Source organism: Antennarius striatus, chromosome 22 (assembly GCF_040054535.1).
Source record: "Antennarius striatus isolate MH-2024 chromosome 22, ASM4005453v1, whole genome shotgun sequence".
Taxonomy (NCBI): Eukaryota; Metazoa; Chordata; class Actinopteri; order Lophiiformes; family Antennariidae; genus Antennarius; species Antennarius striatus.
In genome coordinates this window covers 7019369-7045078 of record NC_090797.1, presented here as the reverse complement: position 1 = coordinate 7045078, position 25710 = coordinate 7019369, and the positions used below count along the sequence as shown (strand labels likewise).

The 25710-nt window shown below is 39.9% G+C and overlaps 1 protein-coding gene across 2 annotated transcripts in view; it reads right to left on the bottom strand.

The window, feature by feature from the left end:
• Positions 1-61: 61 nt before the first annotated feature.
• lhfpl3 (LHFPL tetraspan subfamily member 3) overlaps positions 62-25710 on the bottom strand; it is a 31603-nt gene continuing 5954 nt past the window's right edge. For both annotated transcript variants that reach the window (XM_068306580.1, XM_068306581.1), the window contains 3 exons: positions 3724-3954; positions 2565-2620; positions 62-1834 (listed from right to left, as the gene is read on the bottom strand). In XM_068306580.1, coding sequence (XP_068162681.1) covers positions 2598-2620; positions 3724-3954 — 254 coding nt within the window. In that variant the 3' untranslated portion in view covers positions 62-1834; positions 2565-2597. The remainder of the gene's footprint in view (positions 1835-2564; positions 2621-3723; positions 3955-25710) is intronic.

The following is a 25710-nucleotide window of genomic DNA, read 5'->3' as shown; positions in this document are numbered from 1 at the left end:
GCTCTTCGCCGTCTGGAGAAGACATCTACAGCGTTTTGAGCAACGACGTAAGTGTATTAATAGAGAATACAAAACATGATGGAAGTTTTTAATAACAGCTGATGGATGTTTTTGGGAAAACCTGAATTAGTTGTGTGAAGTACTTTACATATTATGGTGATTGGAGCTACAAGTACAACAGAAACAATTTGTCCATTTTCAAAGCTTTTAATAAACTGAGAAAATGTCAGACACAATAAAAAGTGTTAGATGCAGCCCTTAAACATTTTGTAAATGACTTAAACTGAGCTAAATTCTAACTTGAGCTCAATTCATTCAGCTAAAAGTAGATTTTGATGCTTTTCACTTTAACAGCAGAGCGTCACAACGTGAGGCTGCTGCTCAGACTTCAAGCCTTTTCTATATTTTGAATTGTGCTGCAAAACAAATTTCACATAACTAACATTTCGGTCTCAGTGTGAAGTTAGCTAATGCTAATTTCCTTTGAAGATAATTTGTCTTCCAAAAGGTTTTAACTGGAAATTTCAAAAAGTTTTTTTTGTTAGACAAAAAGATGGAAATAAATTTAGTTCAGTGGTCAGTTTTGTTAGTGTGAATATTAAAACGCATTTACTATAGGAATGAATACTTAGTCATGAGTTTATGAAAGGCAGAGACTTGAGTTTACCATTAGCACCTGAATTATTTCCCTTAAAAAATGTCTTAAATATTCAGAGACCTGAAATGTCCAGAAAATTATCAGAGGAAGCAGACGCAGAACTAATGGTGTAGATGTGATTTGATTGATTCAAAGTTCACAAACCGACTGATGATAATCTCAACCCGCTGCACTCGTCACCTGTATTTTATGGAACCACTGGCTGAAACAGAACACGAGTCACAGTCAACACCAAGAAATCTGAAGGGAAGATTCTTAAAATGAGTTGTGAGTAAATGCACTATAAATAATGAAAATCCATTTGCACATTTTACAAATCCTTGGGCACAACTTTGCAAACGAAGACTGACTCAATGGGAGTCAGAGCGCTTATTGTTATCCAGCCTTAACTATTATCCAATCGACTTTTCTTCAGCCCTTTTAGGTCTCCACAATACTGTCAGATAACAAGTTACTGTATGGCACACACTACTAATGCTCCAACAGTTTGAAGTGCACATTTCAAATCGAGTACAGGGACATAAACACGTAGCTATACAGAGATTACACTTGTCACCAGCAACACTTCTAATTTCCTGCTTCATTTCCTATGTATTAAATATTTAAATATAGTGAAACAGCGCCACTCTCTTCCAGCAAATACAGCATTTTATTTCTTACAGAGCCTCTGTTGACTTGTTGACGATCTGACTGCTTCGGCCTGCCAGTCCTGTTCAGTCCTGATTTAAATTCAAGTTTGGATGACTTCTTTTAAATTCTGAGCCGACACCCCCGCCGCCGGTACTACTCCAATGACTGTCCTGGAGCTGGTTGAACACTCGGAGTCTTTATGATGCTTTTCTTTTTTTTTTTCTGTACACCAGCAGTCCTCACATCCACACGAAAAACACATTTCAGTTTGGGGTGAGATGTTACAGTGACATACCTACACAGGTAAACTCCATCTGTCACATATATGCAGTTTGAGATGAATGGGAATGCTATTTTACAGAGGGACCTTTCAGGGAGAAAAATGAATCGCCATCCTGATCTCCACAGGCGTCACGTTGCCTCCTACAGACCTTCTCCTCTTAGTCTGTCATGATTCTCTCTCCACATATCAGATGTACATCCAGGCTGCAGGTTGGACCAAGGAGGCCTTCGGAAGTAACATGTAACACATATTGGCAGAAAAACCTGAACAGCAGACAAAAAAATAAAGCAGAATGTCTGAATTCGTAAATCATTTTGCCAGTTAACTTTCAGAGATGTATTGATTCTGATAAGAATAAAAAAAACAATAAAAAACATTCTTTTAAATTCTAGTCCAGAAATAGGAACTCAACAGTCAAACGTGAAGAAATAAAACAGAAAAGAGGATGTTAAGCAGCAAATAGAGGTCATAAAGGAAAGAGGAGCTCCAATTAAATGCATGAGAATTATTACTGGTGCGGAGGTGACGCCATTGACAATTAAAAGTGAGACTTGAGCTCATCAGTGACCGTAACCTGTGGGCACTGTCTCAAGATTGTCCTCTGACAGTCGCCTTGGAGACGTCATTTGCAACCTGAGTGTGTCCAACCCACTACAGTCATCGTCACTATCTAATAATAGTGGTGGTTTACCAGAGGTGCAGCAATCCAGTCATTCACAGATACATGAAATCCATCGAATTGACTGAATTTCTATTGGTCGTACATAATTATTAAAACTAGATTTATTTATGCATAGAACCAATGAAATTATTGAGAAAGAAGTGGGTTTTTAATTGCTAAGAGACCCAATATAATCTCTCAAAGGTTGGTTGTTGGTGCCTTGAAAAAGATTTTATGTTAGACTCTGAACAATTACTACCCAATAAATTCCATTAAAGTTAGTGACATAAGATGCATTTCTAATTAAGTTTAAAGTGAAATACGATCCTTACCTGTGTGTGTGACTTTTCCAATATCATCAGAATTTAAATGGCATTGTTGCCTCTCTCTGAAAAATAAAAACAAATTCTATTACCGTTCTCTGCCAGCAGGAGGCAGTATTACACAAACATTTTGCTTAAAGGCAATTTAGAGTGAATTAAAACAACTCTGACGTGTCCAACTTGGACGGGGTTCACTTTCCATCCTCGTCAAAGTAAGAAAACACACCATTTAAACTTCATCCGCAGTTTGATGAATCCCCTTCTTTTCATTTTCAGTCTCATCTTTCACCCACATCTGCCTCTTCCTCTCTCTCCCCCTCCTCCCTGGCTCATCATCCCTCTCCCTCACTTCTCCTCTGTGTTGTTCTTCCTCTCCAGCCCCTCTGTTGATAAAGCCTTATTCCTCAGTCATTCTGCTTAAACATGTGAACAGGGGACTGTATCCAGGCTGATAGGGCGGCTGTGATTCATTTAGACAGGCTGACAGCAAGCTGTGTAAACAGCCATTAGTAATTCATGACTCTGTCCAGCATCCACAGGGTTCAATTAACCCTTGCTACTGGCTCATTCTCTCTCTCCGTCACCCAGCTCTCATTGCTTTTCATCTTTTGTCCTCCCTCATCTGTATTCTCTTCTTCTTTCTGCCTCCTCAGTATGGAAATCAATCTCTCTGGGTCCGAGTGAGGTGTTGCCATCTTGTCCAATAAAGAACCAAAGGAGGGTAGAAAAGAAAGACGCATGCAAAGGCATTGGGCGAGTGGTGTGTAACATCCATCTGATGTATGCAAATTAATAATCTGAGCATGGGAGATTATTCCTGAAAGGATGGCAGGTTTTTAATTTCCAGTTGGACGTATGTTATGGAAGCTGGAAACCAGATGGTGTATTTAATGTCACATTGTGATACTGAGTTTTAATGGAAAGACCCATTAACTCTGCCCGTCTTCCAGACTTGTAAGACTTATAACACGCTTTCAAAGCCAAAACTGAAATAACATATTGGCTGGACTGAAACAATTTTCTGATAGCAGTTTCTAAACTCTTCAGCCTTTTTTTTTCTTTCTGAGGGACTATCTCCTCTCACGCTGACTGCATCATTTCAAAAAGTTTAACCTGCCTCCAGCATGCACTGCTCCACAATGATCCACAAACGGCACAAGTTTCTTACTGTCTCCCAGCAGCTCCTCAGACATCAGACTATCCTGACGGTTTCCTAGGACGAAGGCCAGGAAGGAGAGGATGAGAGCGTCCATGATGCCCATGATGGCGAGGATGTAGGCCCAGCGCACCGAGCAGGCCCCCAGGGTGTACTTGTCTGTCTGCTCGCCACACATCCGCTTCACCTCATCGCTGTCCCAGCCGTCTGGGTAGATCATGCAGCCCAGAATCAGACACGTGCCTGGATGAGGAAGAGAGTTGAGACTTCATTTAGCAACCAAAGGATGAATATGTTGGATTTGGTGCACAAATAAAATTACAGTAGTTATTAAGTGTGTAAAAACTGTGGTTAAGGTGGGGGTTTTTATTTGCTTTTTAAAGCTTGAGGCAGTTAATGAAATGCAAATTCATACATGCCATATTAGCAGAGGATCTAAATCTTGAATTAACCCTGCAAGCAGATGTATTCTCAGGAGAAGAAAACATTGATTTAATTAAGATATTTATTATAATTCGATGTGTGATTACTTGGATTACAACTTAATTATGACATGAGGCGAATGACACATGGGAGAACCCACGTCTGAAGTTACGTGACATGCATTAGCTCAACTAACAACCAAATTCAGCTACTATTTATGTGTGCTTTTAAAGTGAAATAGGTTTGTAAATTGAAGTTATGCTGAATGTACAATAAAAAGTCAGTTAGCTGCTCATCAGCCTGAGTCGGCTGCACATGAACACCCTGGAGAAAATATGCAAAATCAGCAACCGAGTCTGAAAAATGAAATAGTTCGCTAAAAGTAAAGAATAAACAGCTGCAGCCGTTTAAACTTTAATATGATAGCTAAAAGTTAGAATAGAGAGTTAATATATGGCTATAAGATTTTCAGCTTGTGTAGCCACAGCGGCGTATCTTATTTTGAAATGCGCCGTCGGCATCGGGTCACGTCGGCTATTTCCGCATGCCGACGGAAATAGCCGAAGTGACCCGAACGCTCCCGATCATTAAATATGCACTCGAGTCATGACCTCCTTTCGTCCAATTGTAGCCGGGCAGGTCTGCATGCTCCGCCTACACTGCGTTGTGTTCTGGTGCACGACAATAGACCGGACACAGAGGTGACTTTTTCGGTTGGAATTTAGTCCTGCAGCGTGATGAAATTAAAACAAACCAGAGTGCGAGTATTCCTGCCCTCCATGCAACACCCCCCCGCAGTCAGGGTCAAAGCAGACTCACTTAAAACATTCAAAATGTCACAGAAAATAAATAAAATATAAATGAAATACAATGTACATGAAAGAAAAAAAACATACAATTTATGAACATTGCACAGGACACTAAGCACCTGTACACATACCTGCAGCGTGATGAAATTGAAACAAACCAGGGTGTAAGTATTCATGCCCTCCATGCAACACTTAACACAAGGGTAAAATATATTTAGTTGCATAGAACAGTTAGCATGTGCGCTCCTGCGCACCCCTCCACACACCTGCTTACACACGCACACAGGTAGAACACGTGGAAAGCTAGCTTACTTTTTCCTGTTCAAAAGCAGCTTATCTATTACATTGCATGACAGCAAACACCATAAACATGTTACCGAACAACATTACTTTGCATTATTGCAAGAAATCGCCATTAAAACTTGTAAATAAATCTTTTTCTGGACAGTAGCTAGATGCACGTACCTCCCGCAGTCAGGTTCAAGGCAGACTGACGAGAGTCGGACGGACCGGACGTTATGGACATCACTTCCTTTATTTTTCAAAATAAAGGTACTGACCATAAGCGCAAAAGGAATACAAAATATAAAACCGAAATAAAGAGATTCACATCCTCAAAAGAAATAAAAACACATGATGTGAGGGATTTTGGTGAAATTAATAAAACTCTAAAATCTTGGACACAGGATGTTGCTTTTTGTGGCATACTCAATTATTTTACACTGAGCCACAGTGGCTTAGTCATACTGGCTCCTAGTGCAAGCCCAGGATTGAAATAATGGATGTTCTCCTGAAACCCGTTCTAGGAATTGAGTGTGAAAATCATTCACAAGCAAAACTCTGGTCGGAGCAAAACTCCAACCAGAAACAATTGAGGGGAAACATAAACTAAGTCACGTCTAGAAATGGGAGGTTGCAGAGGAAAGAAGATAAGAAACAACGAGGGACTCCAAAGGGACGTGACAGCAGAGCCGGAACGGGACACGGAGGTGAGGAAGGAGGAGGAGGGAGAGAATATGTTCCCACATGTCACAGCACCATGTGGTGAGGCGGGCCGCCTTCATTAGCCGTCTGCTGCCTGGATGGCGATGACAGGCCGAGCTGCTAGAGAGTCATCGAACGGCACTTCTGCTGGCAGTAAGAAGCTGTTCGCACAATCACACACTCATTCACAGTCAGCAGAGGCAATCACATGATTTAAGGCTCTGAGAAATCTGCTTGTCTGTTTACAATGCTTCCAAAACCTCCAGATAAGAACGAGATCAGTCTCAGATGGTAGATGGGAGTGAGGATAGTTGAGAGGGGTAATTCTCCCCTTGGTGGGACAAAATTCACTAGTCACTCAAAACATGGAGCTGACAGAATTTCACAGAACTTTATTTAAAATTCAAGTTTTGAATTAAAATATGAGAAGTTTCCAGAATGTGGAACCGTGTGATTGGAAGGGTTTTTAATTAAAATGATTAAACACTAAGCTTCATGAATTCTATGAATCATATGCTTGAAAGCCTCAAATGATAAACTGGAACAAGCCATTAGACCAGACAGTGTGGAATAAGATTCGTTCTCGTGTGGTGCATCAGAATTATTTATCATCATGATCACATGCTGACTTCAAATGGAGCTGTAAGTGATCAAACTGGAAGAATCAAGGAATGAAGCTGCATTAGAGAATGGATATGGTAACTACAGCAAACTGTACTGTACTTTATTACTTACAAAATAACCAGCAGGTGTTTTTTTTTTCTTTTCTGCTCTTACAACAAAACTATAGATGCTTACAGCTACCACGACATAACAGGAAATGTTTACGATTGGAACTTGGGATTTTAAGTTTTTAATCCTTTAGGATTTAATTTAATCCTTTAGGACATAATTTAGGATTTCCACCTATTTTAAATAAAATTTTCAAACTATTATCATTTATTTAATGTATTTAATTGTAAAATAACCAGTAACTTCTGCTGTCAGATAAGCGTAATGCAGCAAAGGCGTACAAGTGAGAAAGAAGTAGTGAGCAGCATAAAGGTAACTTGAGTAAATGTACTTAATTACGTTCCTCTGCTGCATTCAAGGTCCTCACAAGTCAGGAGACATGAATGTCTGCACTTTTGTGAGCTTCCAGCTGATTAAGCAAACATACAATGGATGGTTGTGAGAGAGGCTTGTGTCCCTCCTCCTCTCACTTCCCTCCCCCACCTTATCTCACCCACGTCTTCCACTTGCTGGCATTGTATCCACCGTAATGAGTAGATAGAGTGTAATAGAGTGACTGGGCGGTGAGGATAGACAGCTTTACATCAAGTAGCAGTGATAGAGATAGAGGCTGAGGGGTGACGTCATGGGTGAGTCGGGGCTCTCCCATTCTCAGGCACTCTCCTTCTGTCATGCCGTAAATACGTCCAGCTGTACCACCATCATTTTTAAAACTGCTTTTATGCAATCTTGACACTACAGAGCCCAAACATAGCCTGGAAAAAAGCAACTGAGGATTAAAACTGTTAAATTAACAAGTAAACATTTCCTGTTTCTCCACGAATGGTGAAAAATTTTCTTTCACAGCAGTCTGTGCTGACTACTTTAGCGCATTCATAGGACTGCGATATAGCATTTCAGGGAATAGTAAAGTTTCAGAAAAGAAAAAAACTTCAGATACATTTTGGAGTAAAAATAAAAAAGAGGCTGCTTGACATGTGACATACAAAACAGTGATTTTATACATTCACATATCATTATCAGGGTCTGTAATATTAATAGAATGATTCATCTCATTCTATTAATATTGCAGCCCAGAAGCCAACAGCAAATCTTAAATCTATCAAAAAGCATGAGTCGGAGACGGAATACAAAAGATGAAAGACACTGGGTTTGTGTCTCTGACTCTAAAGATGTTCATCTCTGGTTGGTGTCGGTTCAGACTTCAGCTGCCAGGAGCTGAAAGTTTGATCCCACAAAAGCCCGAGTGTGTCTACCTAAAGCTAATCAGTTGCTCCATGCTTCAGCACAAGAGTACAAAAGAAATCAGATATAAATCCCCATTCCCCCCTCCTTTTAGTGGCTACATCTTCAAAACACAATTCCAGCAAAAACGTTTTTATGTAAATATTACAAAAATGCACTGAATCTAATCTTTTGCCAGAGTAGATTTATAATTTGTTTATTGTAAGTGACGCAGACAAAAGCTCAAACCAGAGATCTTCCTACTCTCAACACTACATTCACATATTTCCAAAGTAGGCTGAGGGCAACATTGTCTTTGGCAAAATTTTGTTTTTTAGCTTGCACGGAAATGTTGTGTAGCTACATACAATCCTACAAATGGCAGCCGGCTATGGTATTATGCAGGGCAAAAAAAGTGGTTACCAAACGGGGTCATCCTCTTCATTTCCTGATAAATAAATTCCTCCCATCTCAACATCCGTACAGCCTCACCACAGAGGGAGAACAGCAGCCTGCACACAATCCCTTCCCATAAATAATGAAAGATATCACGAAACCCTCTGACGAGGACTCGTCAGCTCATTCTGAGTCTTCAGTTGAGTCCTGTTTCCAAATTGTGCAGGCCTAAAATCTCATGATAATATTTGGATTCACAGCAGATGAGTGATCTGGATATGTGGCGTTCAGCGCTCCCAGCAATTTACAGTGGTTTGAAAAATGAGATCACAGGCTGGTAAGAATTAGTCCTCTCTTAAAGACTCCACTCTGCGTGGAGGTACTCGGACGCAGCAGGTGGTGGGTGGTAATGAGTTAAAAAATCAGAGGACCTCTGAAAACTCTCCACTGCAGACAGGAGAGGTCAATTAGCGAGAAACACTTCATCTCACTCTCTTATCTCTGGTTGTGAGAAAGAGTGACATGTCATCATCTCGGGTCAAGTTAGTTCTGAAGGTAGTCTAAGAATTGGTTTGGTATGTCATACAAAGCACTATCTTTCATTAATAATGCTGCTTTTGAGTGTTTTTCCCACTAATATTCAACTAAACTGAAGTGAAGATGTGTTAAAAGGGCCTTGCACTGATTCCACTGTAGCCACGCCCAAGAGTGACGTCAAATACAAACCCAGGAAAATACTTAGACTTGTTATGCCTTAGGATTTCATACATTTATTTTTATGGATATAAATGTAAAACTTTTGGTTTTTGGAGAGTCAGTGACAGAAGAATGGAAAAAAGAGAATCTGTAAAACATTGTGATGATATTCAAAAAAAATATCCACTTGGACAGTATAATTTTTTCTCTTAAACATTTCGTGAAACATATCTTTAATGATCACGCACACCCTTGATGTCTTCCTCTTAAACTCACCCACGCACCTCCTCTCCCCGTGGAGGCTTCCCAGCTGACAGCTGCCCGCAGAGACAATCAGAGGAAGGTGTCATAATCCGTATCTCTGCGCCCGATCGCCACATGCGCACACCCCGAGCCGCTCATTATGGCGCATTTCACGGGACCCAGCTGGAGCTGTCTGCTCGGCGAACGTCGTGTTCTTTCGTACATCACCGTTGTGGAGGGAGTGTATCCGCGTGCGCAGGTGTGAGTGTGTGTGTGTGTGTGTGTGTGTGTGTCTGTGCGCGCTTGTGCGCATGTGCGCGAGATGCGGCTCCCGGGACGCGCAGCTCTTACTCTATGCGCTCTGTGCGTCAGCGTTAACACGGACCAGTGCAAATTCTATTAATGGGAGTTAATTGGGGCAGAAACAGACAGCTGCAGGAAGCTATGACGATAAAATAACTGACTCCACCTCCATGACCTTATCCCTTCTGCTCCACTGTTGACTGTGTGTGTGCAGTTCCAGGCTTCACATGTTGCCTGATATAAATTTAGAAAAATCTAGAAATGATACGGAGGAACACCCTGCAACACACAGTATGCAGCAGCCGTTACTGCTCATTTAGGGTATAACATATTAGTATAAAGATAAAACACCTTTACCTGGGAGCTGATCTTTTTTCTGTAGTCACAATGGACTCTCCACCTACATAGCAGGTGACTCATCTTATACAGAACCATAGAATTATAACAGCAAAGGGAATTTAATGTGCACCTTGTATTAAAAAAAATTGGGTGACACACAAAATCTGTACATATATGATCTTTTCCATCTTAATGTATATAGTGAGCAATCAACTTGTGAGATTGAAATCTCTTTATTTATAATGTTACTTATATTGATGCAGATTCAGATGAAAATTATTAGTAACTGATCAGCCAGACTGACATTTTTTAATATCTCTAAAAATGATCGGCAGAGTGGGTGTTTTCCGGCCCATTCCTGATTAAAATTTATTAAAATAAAAATGTGCTACTCTGGCTCTGATGCAGCTTCCCCCTCCTGTCTGGAACACTCAGTGATCTCACTTGATAAATACTATACAACTAATTAACAGGTCTGAATAAAATCATTAAATATACCTAGTGAAGTAAAACATGCAATATTTGCCTCTAAAGTACAGTGAAGCGGAATTGTTGAGCAGTAGATATTTATAATACTGATGTAAAGACCATAAAAATATATATTATACTCCACCAGCAATTGTTCTTACCACAGCTAAATCCAAATCTGACAATAACAGTAAATATCAGTTTCGAATATAAGTCATTGACCACTTTAATCACTGATAATTATTGGGAGACTATTTTATTTATGAATTAAACTCTTCACTAGAGAACAAGCCAGGATTCATGTGGTAAAGCTGCCATACTGTATATGAATTTACAGTTGTAGCAACAAGCTTAACTTCTTTGCCACCGTTGCTCACAAGGAGCTGTCCGCATGCTGTGGTGCTGAAATCTAAACCCAGCAGTGTTTTAAATTGAGTTCATTCGCTCAACTGTAAACAGCCTCAAAGCTGCTCTGTGACACAGTGTAAAAACACTCTGTTCTGTATGCATGAAGCAAACAGACCCAAACAAGCTAAAAAAAACAACATTTGCATGACCTCCCCCCCCTTCTTTATTCTCTACCTGCAAGAGCAAGAATCACCATGTTTCTGTTGTGCATGATAAGGCAGGGGGAAGGAGGGTGGAGGCGAGATGGACGACTGGAGATGAAGCGACAAGAGCAAAGAGGAGAGGAGGAAAGAATAAAGAGAATAAAGATAACAGGACAGGAAGAAACAGGGAAAGGGAAAGAGGGTCTTGATCTCTGCAGCTCAGGCTTAAAATAAAATTCCTGGCAGGAAGATTAGTCGAACATGTTGGTAAAATGGGGAACGAGGAGATTATTGGAATCTTTAAGTTATCAGGACAGAATCTGAAATGTGTCATTAATATGTGTGTGACATTGGTGCGTCGCTTTCTGGTGAGGATCGAAATGACAAGGTGGAGCAGGGGAGGGAAAGAAGACCGGCGGGAACAAAGGTTACAAGATCGGAATCCCAATGCAGTTCATTTGAGACATGAAGGGAATGAAAGTGGCTTTTTAAAAATGCAACAGCAGACAGACTACACTGTTCCATCAGAGAACCCACAGACAGAGAAACCACACTTCAAAGAAATAAAGCAGAGCGAAAAAAAAAAAAAAGTCTAATCCACTCTTCATATCAGGCTATGAGCTGGACAACCCAGGGCCAGAAGGCTGCCCTCATTCAATTTATTCAAAAGCAAAATGAAATTTTATCCTGTGTCAAAGACAAGGTAGTTTGGGAATTATCCATTGAAGAGAGGGGGTGATAAAATTGATTGAGGATCAAATTTACAATCTAATCATATCTGAGCAAAGGGAGGAGCAAGAAGCTTAGGTCTGCACAAGAGCAAGAGTTATGATATTATTAGCGCTTCGTCATTTATCAGGAAAAAAAAGGTGACCTTGGTTCAAGGTTGCACACACCTTTATCTAAAAATAAAGTGATGGTGGTGGCTGACTGACAGTCAACAGTCATTTATTACTGTTGCTATGCCAGTCATGTTTTCTGTTAGAGCAAGTTTGCATAAAAAATACAGAAATTCTTAGTATGAGACTTTAATTCAAAGTAAAAGTGGACAAAGACATTGTATTTCTAGTCACTAATAAAAAAACAAACAGGAAAAACTAAATACATTTTCCATCAGGTGTCCAGTTGACTAATTTTAGACTCTTTTAAAATCTTGTTAAATGACTTTATTGCTGCGTGAAGATTATTTCTACACAAACTACATTTTGCTAATTATGGAGACAGAAGCTGCAGGAAAACAAGTCTAGCAGATAATCAATTATTAATGGAATACAAATCATGGTGTTGTTGTGAGCAACTTCACAAAAGTTTGTTTCCTGTCGAAGATATCAAGAGATTTCTCCCATTATAAGTTCACATAGATGGTTTCTACAGAATCCATTAATTCAATTAATTCTGCGTGTTGTCTTTTCTTTTCCCATCATATAAGTTCCTCAATTGAATTTTATGTGTATATCAAATACAGATGAAACTCCACTCATCGGCAAACTTGGAAAATCCCTGTATCTGCTCGTATAGATCAGAGTGGAGGTGACTTAACATATGAAGAGAGAACTGCTCTTTGTACACAACTCATAAATAAATACATTTCTACATTTTGTTTTGAGCTGTACCTGCTAATGTTCACCTCAACTGTGACTGTTACCAGACGTACTAACCTTTGCTGTCCATATTATACTAATTGAACACATAATGTAATACACTCTTTTCAATTTAATGTTTTTTTTGGTTTAAGAAAGGATACAAAAGACAACACCTTCCAAATACTGAATCTCAATCCAAAACTAAACAAATATTGACAATACAAAATGACGGATGCTAAAATATGATTGCACTCAATTCAGGAAAGGTGTCCTGCAAATAAAAATAATTAGTTATGTCTGTGTTCGCTAGTTGGAAACTGGTAAAAGCAAATTACTTCAAGATACCTCTGTTGGCCTCGTTTTAAAACCCCATCAACTCAACAGAAAGCTTTATTCTTTTCGTAATACTCTGCATGCAAGTTGGAACGATAGCCCTCCCAAGCGGGTGGATTGTTTTTGCCTCCTCTGAAGGAGGAGAGGCCCCCCAGCTGCAGAAGGAGCCTTCAGAAATTGCATCCAAACACTGATGCTCCTTCAGATTTTTGTTGTCAGTCTCGTTTGAAGTCGGTCCTAGTTGGAAACATCCATCTGAATTTTTAAACAAGCGCTAATCAGAGCTCTGATTCCTTCCGATTTCAAAACGTTGCTGCCGAGTGGGAGGTTTTGTTTTCATTGTGGGACGAGGAGAAGGGACATGCCTGCTGTCGCCGCTCCAACTGGCCTGTAAAATAATGGACGAACGCGACTGATGGCACAAACTTAACGTTGAGATGTGATTTTAACATACCCTCACGCAGATCTGAAACATGTACAGACGGAAACCTGACAAATCCATCATTAACACAGGGAGGGGCGATGTCGAACAGGTGTTCCCATTGCTTTGCAGCCCCCCCACCAGAGTAAATCTGCCAAACAGGATCCCAGAGAGAAGAAAAACATGTGTTCAAGCTTGTATGCTCACTCTCCATGAAGATACCCCCCCCCCATAGAGAGATAATGTTTGTGAAACTAAATATTCCTGGACATGTAAGGCGACAGAACAATCACAGCGAGGAAGGCATTCAATTTCCCAAGCTTGAGGATGAGGGAAAAGCCAGGATGATCAGATTTTATTCATTCTCTGTGTTTCATTCCCAATAGGTGTGTTTGATCAGGCCTTGTTTCATGTCCCTGACTTTTACTTTGCTTACTCTGATTCGGCGACAGCATTCTTGAAGTTGCATTCAACTTTCGCAGTTTCTGAATCTTCAACGGTTGTCCTTATTTTCTCTCCAAAAACCACCCGCGTTTGAAGTCGGGCCGAAGGGGATTGCTTCACTAACTTCTAATGTGTCTCTGATCTGTGCTGATGGCAGAGAGAACATGTTATTCTGCTCTTTCTTGCTTTCAAGCCTTCCTTTCTCCAATTCCTTCTTTCACTTTCTGCACTGCTGAGCAATGATGAGTGATGATACGAGGGGAGGAAAAAAACACAGCTTTGTTTTACTGAGGTAAACCTATCTGGTGTAAATACAGGGAATACAAGCACGTGTGAAAAGGGAAATCTGGTGAGATAAAAAACAATTTAATTTCTCTTTTTAAAAAAAACATGTAATTATTTAGTCCTAAGCAGATGAAGCTGCTGTTTATTGTCTTTGAGCTTATTGAAGAACATATTTGCAATCTTAAAGGAATTGAAATAATAAATGCACCCATTAGGTGGATCAACTCCAAATATCCAATGGTTCTTTGAAACCATTGGATCATCAAAACTTTTTTTTGCTAATTTTTCTAATGAATAGTTGCTTCTTTACACTTCCAGCAAACATAGAGAAACATTCATTTTATTTTGAGTAATATTTGATCACCTGCAGAAGATAAAAGGACTAGTTATTCTTTTAAGCTTTTGTTGTTCACTTCTACCTCTGACAGGGGAATTTCTGTCTTTATTGCAGCTCCATGCTTCACTTTTATTGCCAGCTGCTGTTTGATGTTCATCTGAACTAAACCAAAATAAAGAGATGTGTACTGTAAAGACGGAGCAATGTGCTGATAGATAAAAGCTGAAACAGTAAGGGTACCTGCAGAATCAAATGGATTTCCTTACATTCCTTAAGGAGACACAAAACGATTGCATTTATGTGAGGAATGTAAAGCAGCCACTTCTCATGCAGCTGCCAGGCTCCAGAGGCCCCGGGGGGTTGTGGGGGGGGTGCTCTCCAGACCTGCGGCGGTGACCTTAAACCAGCGTTTGTCTTTCTGAAGCGCTCGGCTCTGCTGCGGGGCCTTGAAGCTGCGTCCGACGGCATCCGTTACCTTCCTCTGCAGTTCCCGAAGGACGCCGCCGATCCCCAAGCAGCTCTTCTCTGGCGATCTCCCGGAGAGGAGAGTGAGAATGATAGGATCAGCAGCGGCAACTGAGAGCGTTTCCATAGCAACCGGCAAGCTCGGAGGGACGAGGAGCGTTAAAGGGTAGATGGCTGAGAACATCACCGAAACAGTGCACGTCCCCTGAAACTCTCTCCTCACACACCGACACTTAGAATCCGTTTTGGATGAATCATAACCTTTGAAAACAGTGACTGTGTACAACCGTGGATCGGTTAGCCAACACACACACACACACACTTGAAAAAACACACTAGAATCCACACAGCAAAGACAGTCGTTCCTCTAATCACAAGTTCTACTGGGAGGCGAACGCTCCAGCAGCTCACGCTTCTTAACTCCCCTGAAAAGTTTATCAAACAACAACCCCTCAATGCAGAAGCTCTCCAGTCTTTTTGGCCCCTCAAGCTCAAAGCTTATTTCTATTCTGTTCATGTCTCCCTTTTCTCTTTCATTCAGTCCCCCCACCAACATGTATTTAAATGTTAACGTTGTTAGCCGTGTTTTTCACACAGCGTGGTGCGCCTTCTCCTTTGCAGTTCAATAGCATTGTTGTAATCTTTGATGCATGATCAGCGCAATTAGGAGACCACCTCAGAGGACGAACCAGCAGGAGCGGACACCTTGTGACTTGGCAAACTGACTCACAAATGGATTTCAGTCCCCTTTGAGGTCATTTCAACAGGCAGACATCATAAAAATAAAACATTTTTTCTCCTTTATAACAGCTGCCATGTTTTCCTTCAGCCAGCCAGATGCATGCACAGACAGACCAGCAGAGTAAAACATTCTGGATTGCATCGTCTGTATGATCGCTAAAAGCCTTCATCATCAAACAGCCTCATCATTTGATATGAAAGTATTGATTGATGAATGGATGGGATTGTGGAAATAAAATGTCTCACTGAGGAAGCCATTAGTGGGATTGTAGATCTAATGAATGTGAATTTTGGCGCGTTTTTTTTTTTTTTTTTGAGGAGGAAATGTGTTGAAGCACTTCAGATCTTTTGGATTCACAGGCCACAGATGGGACAATCATGTGCAGACAATCATCATCCATCAGCCTCACTTGAAAATTGAAGTTTTAATGATGATGCCAGAGGGGCATCATCATGTCTAACACTATTACAATATACAAGTACATGATTTATATCACAAATTCTTCTCACTCCAAAGAACTGCTCTTCATTTGTATTAACCAGCTCATTACTACATTCATATTTGCATATTATCAGAGGAGCAATAGCACTTTCTTGTCATTTTTACCATTCGCCTCAAGGGTTATGTTTTCACCAGCATCTGTTTGTTGGTTCGTTTGTTTGACTGTTGATGGGATTACACAAAACCTACTTCTCAATTTCAATAAAATTGAATTTCCTTTGAGAAAGAGTTGTTTGATGGCAAAGCAAAGGGGTTAAAATACCTGAACTATAGAACACACCTGAAATGTATTGATTCTTGTCAGTTAGATCTCTGTTTAAGTGGCAACAATCTGATTTTCTGCTGCTCCTGTAAACAGGAAAACGTTCCAAACAGGGTGTGTCGGCCCATCCTAAAGCAATCGAGACACACACACACACACACACACACACACACACACACACACACACACACACACACACACACACACACACACACACACACACACACACACACACACACACACACACACACACACACACACACACAGTAGTAAAATGCCAGATACATATAAATGCAGCTCTAAAATTAATGGATAGATATCACACAAGTACTGTCATAGAAATTACACAAGGTTTTCCAATGCTATACCCCTGAAGAAACACACCACTGGTCAAAGGATGGATGAACGAATGGCACCAGAATGCTGGTGAACACTCAAAGAAAAGGGATGAGCTGTTTACAATGTGCACACAGTAGGAGCTAGTAAGCAGTATTCCTTCTAGATCCATCAGTCTGAAAATACGCAGTGAGAGCGACAAATCAGCCAATTTCACTTCAGTCATCACTCAGAATATGATAAAATATCTATATTGAAGTTAGTTCCTGGTGTCAACGGTAATGAGGATTCATATCTAGTTGTCAGTTTTGGGTTTTGAAGTAAACCCTTTAAATAAATCCTTGAGTGTCTCTATAAATCTTTCACCCTCTATTAGGTGTCAAATCAGGCCACTTAGACAGAAACCTGAGCAGGTGCATCAGTCTCTTTGAATTCAGCCGGCACCAGCATCACTCAAACACTCACACACTGAAATGACCATCACTCAAACACACACCTACTCACATGCAGGGTTATCCGAGGCAGAAGGTTTCAACTGGGTCACCATGTCCTCGTCGTATTGCCTAACTTAGGAGGAGTATATGAAATGACTGTATTCTCTATCCAAGCCCAGCGATCAGAAAGATAAACCCCCAATGGGAAATCTTTAAAGCGTGCTCTTCCTCCTCTAGGCTCATGTAAAAGCTGGCAGCGGATTGAAAAATGTGCTGGCACCATGCTGTAGACGAAACAACTATGACTACAAAGTCGAAGGAATCAGACACAGGCTTGATATAGCTGCCGTCTGATAATCCGTGATTTGCTTACAAAAAGAAGAGGATGGCTCTGATATCAAGTATAAAGGAGAGGAGCCTTTTTAAAAAAAAACCTCCCAGTTGTTTTATGGCCCTTTTGATTTAATAACATAATTTTGAATCAATTTCTGAAAAGAACAATCCTTAATTTCTTTATCTCTGTATTTATACGGTATATTTCCAATTTTGCAGTGCAGTATTTCCTCACAGCGCTTTGAAGATATTTATTATCTGAGTTGTGAAACTTTTTTCTGTGGATCATACTATTTTTTAATGGGGACAAGATAAAAGCTTCTACTGTATGTTGGAAACACCATGCGTCTCAACTTTCAAATTAAGAATCAAAGACTTCCATAAAATACTTCCCTGCCAACATGGAAATAGGCTAAACCAGCCCGCAGATACAAGAACCAATGCAGTCACAGACTGCAACATCCCGCGACACCTCTGAATTTAAAATTTTACCCTGACCTACATGCATAGGTCAAAGATCAGAGCTAGTGCTCTGACCTACTTTCACAGATCAAAGCACTAGCTTTGATCTATGTTCTTACTCACACTAGCCTTTTCTCTCGTCTTTCTATCTTATCCGGTTCCTGAGTGTACAAAAGTCGACCTAGTTTCCTCAAGGTCAAGGTCATCATCTCATTTTCATCCCCTTTGCTGCCCGAGTAATGTGCTTTTTGTTTCATCTTTCTATCTGCAACAGTTGCGAAGATATTTGGCAGACGGACGGACGGACGAAGACACGAACACTGATAATTACATCACAGCTTTGAAGCGGAATGTAATTAATGCAGTCAAATAAAAGTATAAAGAACTTGAAAGGAATAATAGCCATGGAGTGTCCATCGATGTTTGATGGATTAACCAGATTACTCAAAGGGAATCTCCACAGACTCTTGGTGCATTAAGCAGTATCTTTTTAATTTATTTATATTTCCTAGTGAAGCTCTTTATAATAAAGCTGTCACAAACTCCATCACCAAATAGAAGCAGTTTGTTACGGAAATGGAGCTTTACCCTCAAACCAGATTTTTCTCTCAGTTGTTGTCAGAGCCATGAAACAGATCTATGAATTGATGAATTATTGGAGCTGCATGCGTCAAATGACCTGAAGCATAGCCCAGAATGTAGGCTGATGTTTTATGGACGCTAAATAACTGTGAATGTTGTATTGTCAGCTGGCTCTGCTGCTGGAAATGTCCCTAAATGCTGAATTAAGCGTGTTAGCTATGGTTAAATAAGAACTCTCATAGGAATATAGTTTTATGTTATTGTCTTAAAAAGATAATGTATTATTTATTTATAGACTCATTTCACCCTTGTCATTTTATATAGAGTGAATTTCCCTGCATTATAATTGCTTTTGTAATTACATCCCACGAAGGGGATGTATTGTAATTGTCAGTATTCGTGTGTACGTCCATCTGTTTGTCCGTTAGTCCACCAAAAACCGTTGGAGATAGAAAGATGAAACAAAAAGCACATTACTCGGGCGGCAAAGGGGATGAAAATGAGATGATGACCTTGACCTTGAGAAAACTAGGTTAAGGTCAAATTTCAACTTTTGTACACTCAGGAACTGGATAAGATAGAAAGACCTTGACCTATGAAGGTAGGTCAGGGTCAAATTTTTGAATTCACAGACTGCAACATCCCGCGACTTACCCTGAAAGTAGGTCAGGGTAAAATTTTGAATTCAGGGGTGTCGTGGGATGTTGCAGTCTCTGACTGCCTTGGTTCTGGTTCTGTCTTGATATTGTCATCAATTTGAAATAAAGAAAACATCCCAACATCTGTTAGATTTCAGGGCAGGAATCGACTTTCTTATAGTACTATTTATTCTTAGTGAGGAGAGGCTTCAAAGTATCTCATGATGTCCTTGTTATTCTTCCCCTGCGGTAAACGTGTTCACAGAAACATGATATTTTGTTAATATACCACATCCTTTCATAGTTATTTATTTTTTAAATAAAAACACTGTAACCTTCTTTCGCTTTGGGCTGAGATTAATTATATGGGGTTATTCTCTCTTTCTCTTTCCACCCTCAGGTCCTAATTAAGTGGAATTCAACTTGCTTCATCTCATAATTATGAACCTGAGGACAGGGGAGCTCACTCTGGATGGGAAGAGTATAAACAAACGGAGGAGGAGGAGGAGCAGGAGCAGGAGGTTGGGTTGGATGGCAATTTGTTTGCTGGATGTTTTTGCTGCAACGTTTCATGTTTTTGTTGGTAAGTGAATCCAGAATTTTTGCATTCTTGAGCCACATAGAAGCAGAGCAGTTACTGAGGCTATATTGGATTAAAATGATGATATTTATTTGAATGATTGATATGGGAACATCTGGAAAACTGCACTGGTTTTGCATTTATAATTCACATCAAGTGATCCAAGCCATTGTTACAGAGGAACCATGACACCAGCATCAATAAGATTTAATCTCCATGGTGACTATAACCGGCTTTAAGTCCTAAATATCTCTGGAAGGGCAGATAAGGCGGCCAAGGAGCAACAAAGTCATTCAACAGTATGGAGTCAACTTCCTAGCATTCGTTCTGTCGCATCCCATCACAGCGAGACGACACTCGAAGCTCAGCCATGTTTTAGATCTGAAGGGGAACTTCTTCACAAGTTTCCAGTCATCTGAGGTCAATCAACGCTGTCAGTCTCCAGGACGGCAGGACCAGCCGGCAATCAGCCGCTCCGCTCCACCCCTCCTCCACCTTCCTGGTTACACTAATTACTTTACTCCTGAGGAGACGCGATAATCAAATCTTAATGAGCCATGGATGACTTCATTGCTGAGCTTGACCTGGCAACCTGTACCAACAGGGGTGCTGAACCTCATGTTGATTTCCAGAAGCCTCTGTGTGTGTATTACAAAATCCAACCCTACACCAGGCCTGTTAGTAAATTAGATATTTTAAAACACTGTTGGTGTTATATAGAAAGTAAGCCCCATGATAAACTGCATTTTCAGGAATATTTTCTATTTCTTTGTATTAATCAAGAAGTAAATCCTCAAATCTAGTGTAAAAATGAAAATCTCACCGCTGCCCAATTTGTAGAACTCCTCATCATTTTCTATAACCTAAAAGAATCCTGTCAAAGTCAAACAAGCACATTTATAACTACTCTTTAATCGATCACAAAATGTCTCTTTGTCTTAGTTGATCTAGAATTTGTGTCTGACAGCCAGGATTAGCTACCTGATAGTCAAGGTTTACTCCAAAGGAAGTGCCTTGCAGCAGCTTGATAGTGATTCATCTGAGTTAGCCGCATGTCAGGAGTGAAAACTAAAACACCAACATGATAAAAACAAAGGATTCACTGATCTTTGCCTACTTTAATCCAGATTCACCTGCAGATACTGATTACTGAAAGTATCCTAGAAATTACCCCTTTTTTTTAATCGTATTTAATCATATTTAATATTTAATTTCTAGTATCAGGCACATTTGGATTATTCCCACCTAAGCTGATCGAGGATCACAGATATATGAAAAGCCTGGACTTAAAATATGTATTTAAAGTTGAATATTGAATGGAAGCTCAGCCTATACATAAATATTTACATTCTATTGTTTGAATGTTTCAGTGTTCCCTGACATTTTAATCGAAGACATGCAGACCTGCACACGACTATTACAATAGCAGCTAAATGCTGGATCATGCAATTCAATACACCACTGTTTAAAAAAAGATTTTAACATTAATTTAAAGAAAAAGAAAAACCACCATGCCTAACAACATCTCACTGAAACAGATAGAGTGTGGGTATTTTAATGGGTGATGATTTAAATTCACAGATGTGCTATTTTGATAACGTGGATAAATATGTATTATTAAATTAAACATTTATGAAGTGAAATAAAGAAATCCACCGCTGTGTGAGCCTTTGATATGCAGAACATATAGAACAGACTTCCACAGCTTAGAGTCATAACTCATCAGTAGTTACTGTTATTCTGGAACAGCCAATAAAACTTAGAATTCAGCAGGAAAAACAGAATATTTTGTTCTCCTCTGGGATGAGCTTATGCTCCTTAAGATTATCACTTTCCCCTGCTGGGGGATTTGTCACTGATCCCTTTTGCAGCAGGAAGCAGGCTATTTAGTGATGCTTCCTCAGGGACTTATAATACAATAGGAAAATACAACAGCAGATCGGAAGCATTTTCCTTTTTAGGGTAATATAACACAATATTGACAGCTGCCACATGCTCCCACTCAGCTGTTCTCAAACACACTCTCACACACTTCGGATCTGTCAATCATGTCTCTTCTCCTGAAACTTTTCAGCGCTTTTATTCTCATCCAAATCTCACGCCCGTAGCTCTCCTGCTGCTCGGAAACTAGCGCCTGATTAAGGACGTTATTAAGCCTCGCAAGTCGTAACTTCAGCACATCCACATCCTGCAGAGACCGCCACCAAAAACTTGTTGTCTGCACAATAGCGTCAATGTTCTCGCTCCATCCAGCAGCTGGACACATCATCCCAAAGAATTTAAAGGGCAATACAGCTTTGGAAAATGCCAAAGGACCTCAGAATCTGTAAATCTGTAATCTGTAACCTCAGTGAAAGAGATAATTGGGAATATCCTATGAAACTTTTACGAAACACAGCAGAAATCAAGGCTAAAATATGCTATAATAGTTTCTTCGCAGGGTGAAATGCCCCTCTTGAGAACATGTTTTTCTTCATGCAGGAAAATTGTGGTTATAATTAGACCCTGACAGTGTTTAAATAATAGCAGTAGTAGATCTTTGTTTTGAATAAAGTCAACCGGACTTGTAGGAAAAGCTTGAAGATGAAAAGCTGGGAAGAAAATCCAAGAGGTTTCTTCATAATTGAAGAAGAGAAACCTCTTAAGCTTTTCTGTAAGTCCAGAAATCTACAATGACAGTGATGACTGAGAATCTTCACAGACAATGATGAGATGTTTTATTCACCACTGTTATATTATGAACTGGAATGATGTAACGGGGCATGCAGGGTCTCTGGTGGCCTTCCACATGCAGCACCTATCCAGAACTGAGCAACAGAAGTGAAGTTTGGTGTTAAATAAGGCACAGAAACTAACGTAACGCAATCACAGAACTAATAGGGGCACAAGGGCCACATTATTCAGAATAGAAGCAGGAATGTCTGTCATTGTTTGGGAAATCATTACATTTTGTCAGTTTATATTAAGTTTTGGACAGAGAAAAGAATGAATTCTGCCAAACACCTCATGACAGCTGAGATAAGACTATTAAGATTTATTATATTACTGTGGCACCAATAAATATTCAAGTTTGGGTGAAATACATTGGACTAAAAATGAGAAAATAAAACGTGTCTATAACCTAAAACCAGGGAGAGAAACAGAGATAACTAGAAGCAAACCTCTGCCGAACACACCCGCTTAATTAAATCAAGCCTGATTCTGAATTGCAATTACCAGCCTAACCTAATAAATCTACTCATATCATAACTGTCTGACCAAAGACAGGCTGAAAGAACGTGCAAATGAAAACATGGATCGGGCTATCTTTTTCTGGCTTCTTTCCAAAATTCAAGGCTTATTTTGTGGTGCGGGAAGTACCTGATTGTTCTGCCAAGTTCTATGAAAATCTGTCAAGTACTTTTTATGTAATCTTGCCAACAGTCAAAAAAGCAAACAAAACAAACAAACAAACAACACATTCATGTGACCTATTGGTGGAAGTCATATGAAAGTCTGCATCTACAAGGTTCTGAAGCTGCACTGGGTGACTTTTTGTTTACAGTCAAACAACATCACTCCATGTCCTCATGCTTAACGTGTTGTGGAAGTCAGGGTTTGTTTGTTTGTAAATGTAATTTTGTCAGCGAACACTTCTACTCATTTAACCTGAAGCGAGGAGTTTCCATTTCGTGCCCAATCATGGTGTCATTTTCATCTGGTTTGCAGTTTCTGCTACTTCTCAAACACATCATGTCTCCATCTCCATCTTTCTTCTCCATTCCACGTCCTAATCTCTCTCCAATCAAAACTGTCAATCACGCTCAGGGCTCTGAACCCTTCACGACTCCCCGATCAGACACATCACTCTACTGCTGCAGACCCGTCTTTCCAAAAAACCACGGCTAATTGTTAAAGACGTCTCATTCATCACCACACTGCAGTAAATGGCTCAACGTAACGTGACCTGAGGATACCAGTGCAATATTATGTTTGTATAACTTATGAACAATGTGATTAAAAAAATATGAAATTGATCAAATCTCAACATCTGGCATCACAAGTTATTGTAATTCTTCTTTTTCTAGCGACCAGAGGAGCGAAGATATGAAGTAGTGGATAATGATTTTTTATTTTATTTTACTTTCCGAGTGTCAAAAATGCATTGTCTTTTTTTAATGCATTCAGGTCGTCGAAGGGGCAGGTTGGAATTGTCTGTCTCCATTAATCATCTTGAGAGACTGGAGCCACAGATCAGAAACTGTCCATTTAAAGTCCTCGTCAACTAAAGGAGGTGATCCACTTTCTAAATCCTCAGCCTCAGAATTAGTCTGTGAGCTTCAGCCGGCTTGACTGGCTTCTAATATAGCTGATTTGCTCTTCATGCATTGCCATCCTTCTTTACATTTCTGTTTCTCAAATATGTTTGATTCCGTTTTTAAATCACTGTTGGTCCACTGAGACTTCTCTGAGCTAAAATAAAAAAAATATTTTTCTATCTTTGCACCACTTATAGAACAGGCAGCCTGTGGGGAACCAGCTGAGTACTGCCAGAGACAACAAGTAAAGAAAGAAGAGCTTTATCTAAAGACCCTCAGGTAGAGACATCTCAGATTTTCTTCCCTGCTAATGGCTTCTTCTGTGTGTGATCATGTCTGCATCTTAGCCTCATGTGTGCTCGTGTTACATCACTGAAAAGCCTCTCAGACTCTTCCGGTCCTTCATTATATGTGTGAGAGGATAAAGACTGGGCTGATGTCATTAGCCGCTCTGCTTTAAATCCACACCATCTCAAACAGCATGTAAGGCCTATAGACATGCATTAATGCAAAAAACAAAACCCCAAAATGTACGCTATCATTATTAAAATTATCGCAAACAAATTCAGGTTTTTCTTTATTGTACAGTATTTCATTATTAAAATTACAGAGTCATGATGTCACCACTACAGTTTACACCCTGTCCAATCATATAAAGTGTGTTATTGCATCATGTGAGATTCCAGTGATTACTTTTCATTGAGAAACAGTCTGTCTTCCTTCATTGTTCTGCCTCCAGCTCCAAGTATCACTTAACAGAATTTCTGGTAAGCTTTATCAGTTTCCTTTATGGAGCCATTTCCCAGTGTTGATCCTGGAGGCAGACATCCTCTCTCCCTTATCATTGATCTTATTACCATGTTACTCTCATTATTAGTCGAATACGTTATAGCTGTTGTGATGTTTCTTGTATAATAAATGTCACTATTGCAGTTACTGACATGTCTGTGTGTATCTCCCTTTCTCACCCCCGTTTCTTTCTATACAATCCAATTCCACTTCTTCTTTTACCCTACACCTTCTTTTTGAGTGTCCCTCACTTTTTGGACTTGCGCCTAAAAACAGAGTTACAAGGGGTAGTGTTTGAAGTCTTCATTAGGAAATTGGATGTCTCTCATCCCATCATCAGTACATGAGTTATGTTATGGTTATGATTATGATTATTCTCACATGTTCTGTGAATAAAGCCCCTCAGATTATTAATCAATGTCATTTCTTGTCACTTCTTCATTTGACCTTGAAATATTCCCCAACACTACTAGAATAATTTAGTTGCAGTCAAAAATATGTAACACTGGGGTTAAACATAGAATTCCACTGTAGTCCATTTCAATTCTGATGAATGTGCAGTTTGTATGATACTGTTTGGTAAGTGACTGACCATGGGACTCTGAGTCGACATAAATAAAACACGTATCATTTCAACACAAAGATGTCTGCTTTCAGACATTCCCCGGTTCAGCCCTCATTATCACTGCTTCTCCTCGGAAGATGCAGCCTGATAAAGTCGTAACCTTTCCCAGACACACTGTGACAGCGATAAGTGACATTCCGGTTTCACTTGACATCTTTCTGAGGAGGTGTAAAAATTGAACACCATCCACCGCACCAAACAGTCTAACAAAATTATCAGTTTATCAGACTGTGTTATCGCGCATCAAACATAGGGAGACAAGAGGTTTTGTGTTCACTTTCACCCTCTCATCTTAACAGTAGCAGATATCTTAGCTGTTTCCTGTATGGCACGGTTTGTTTGTTAGCAGGTTTGACCTACTGTGTTCTGAGGTCCAGGAAG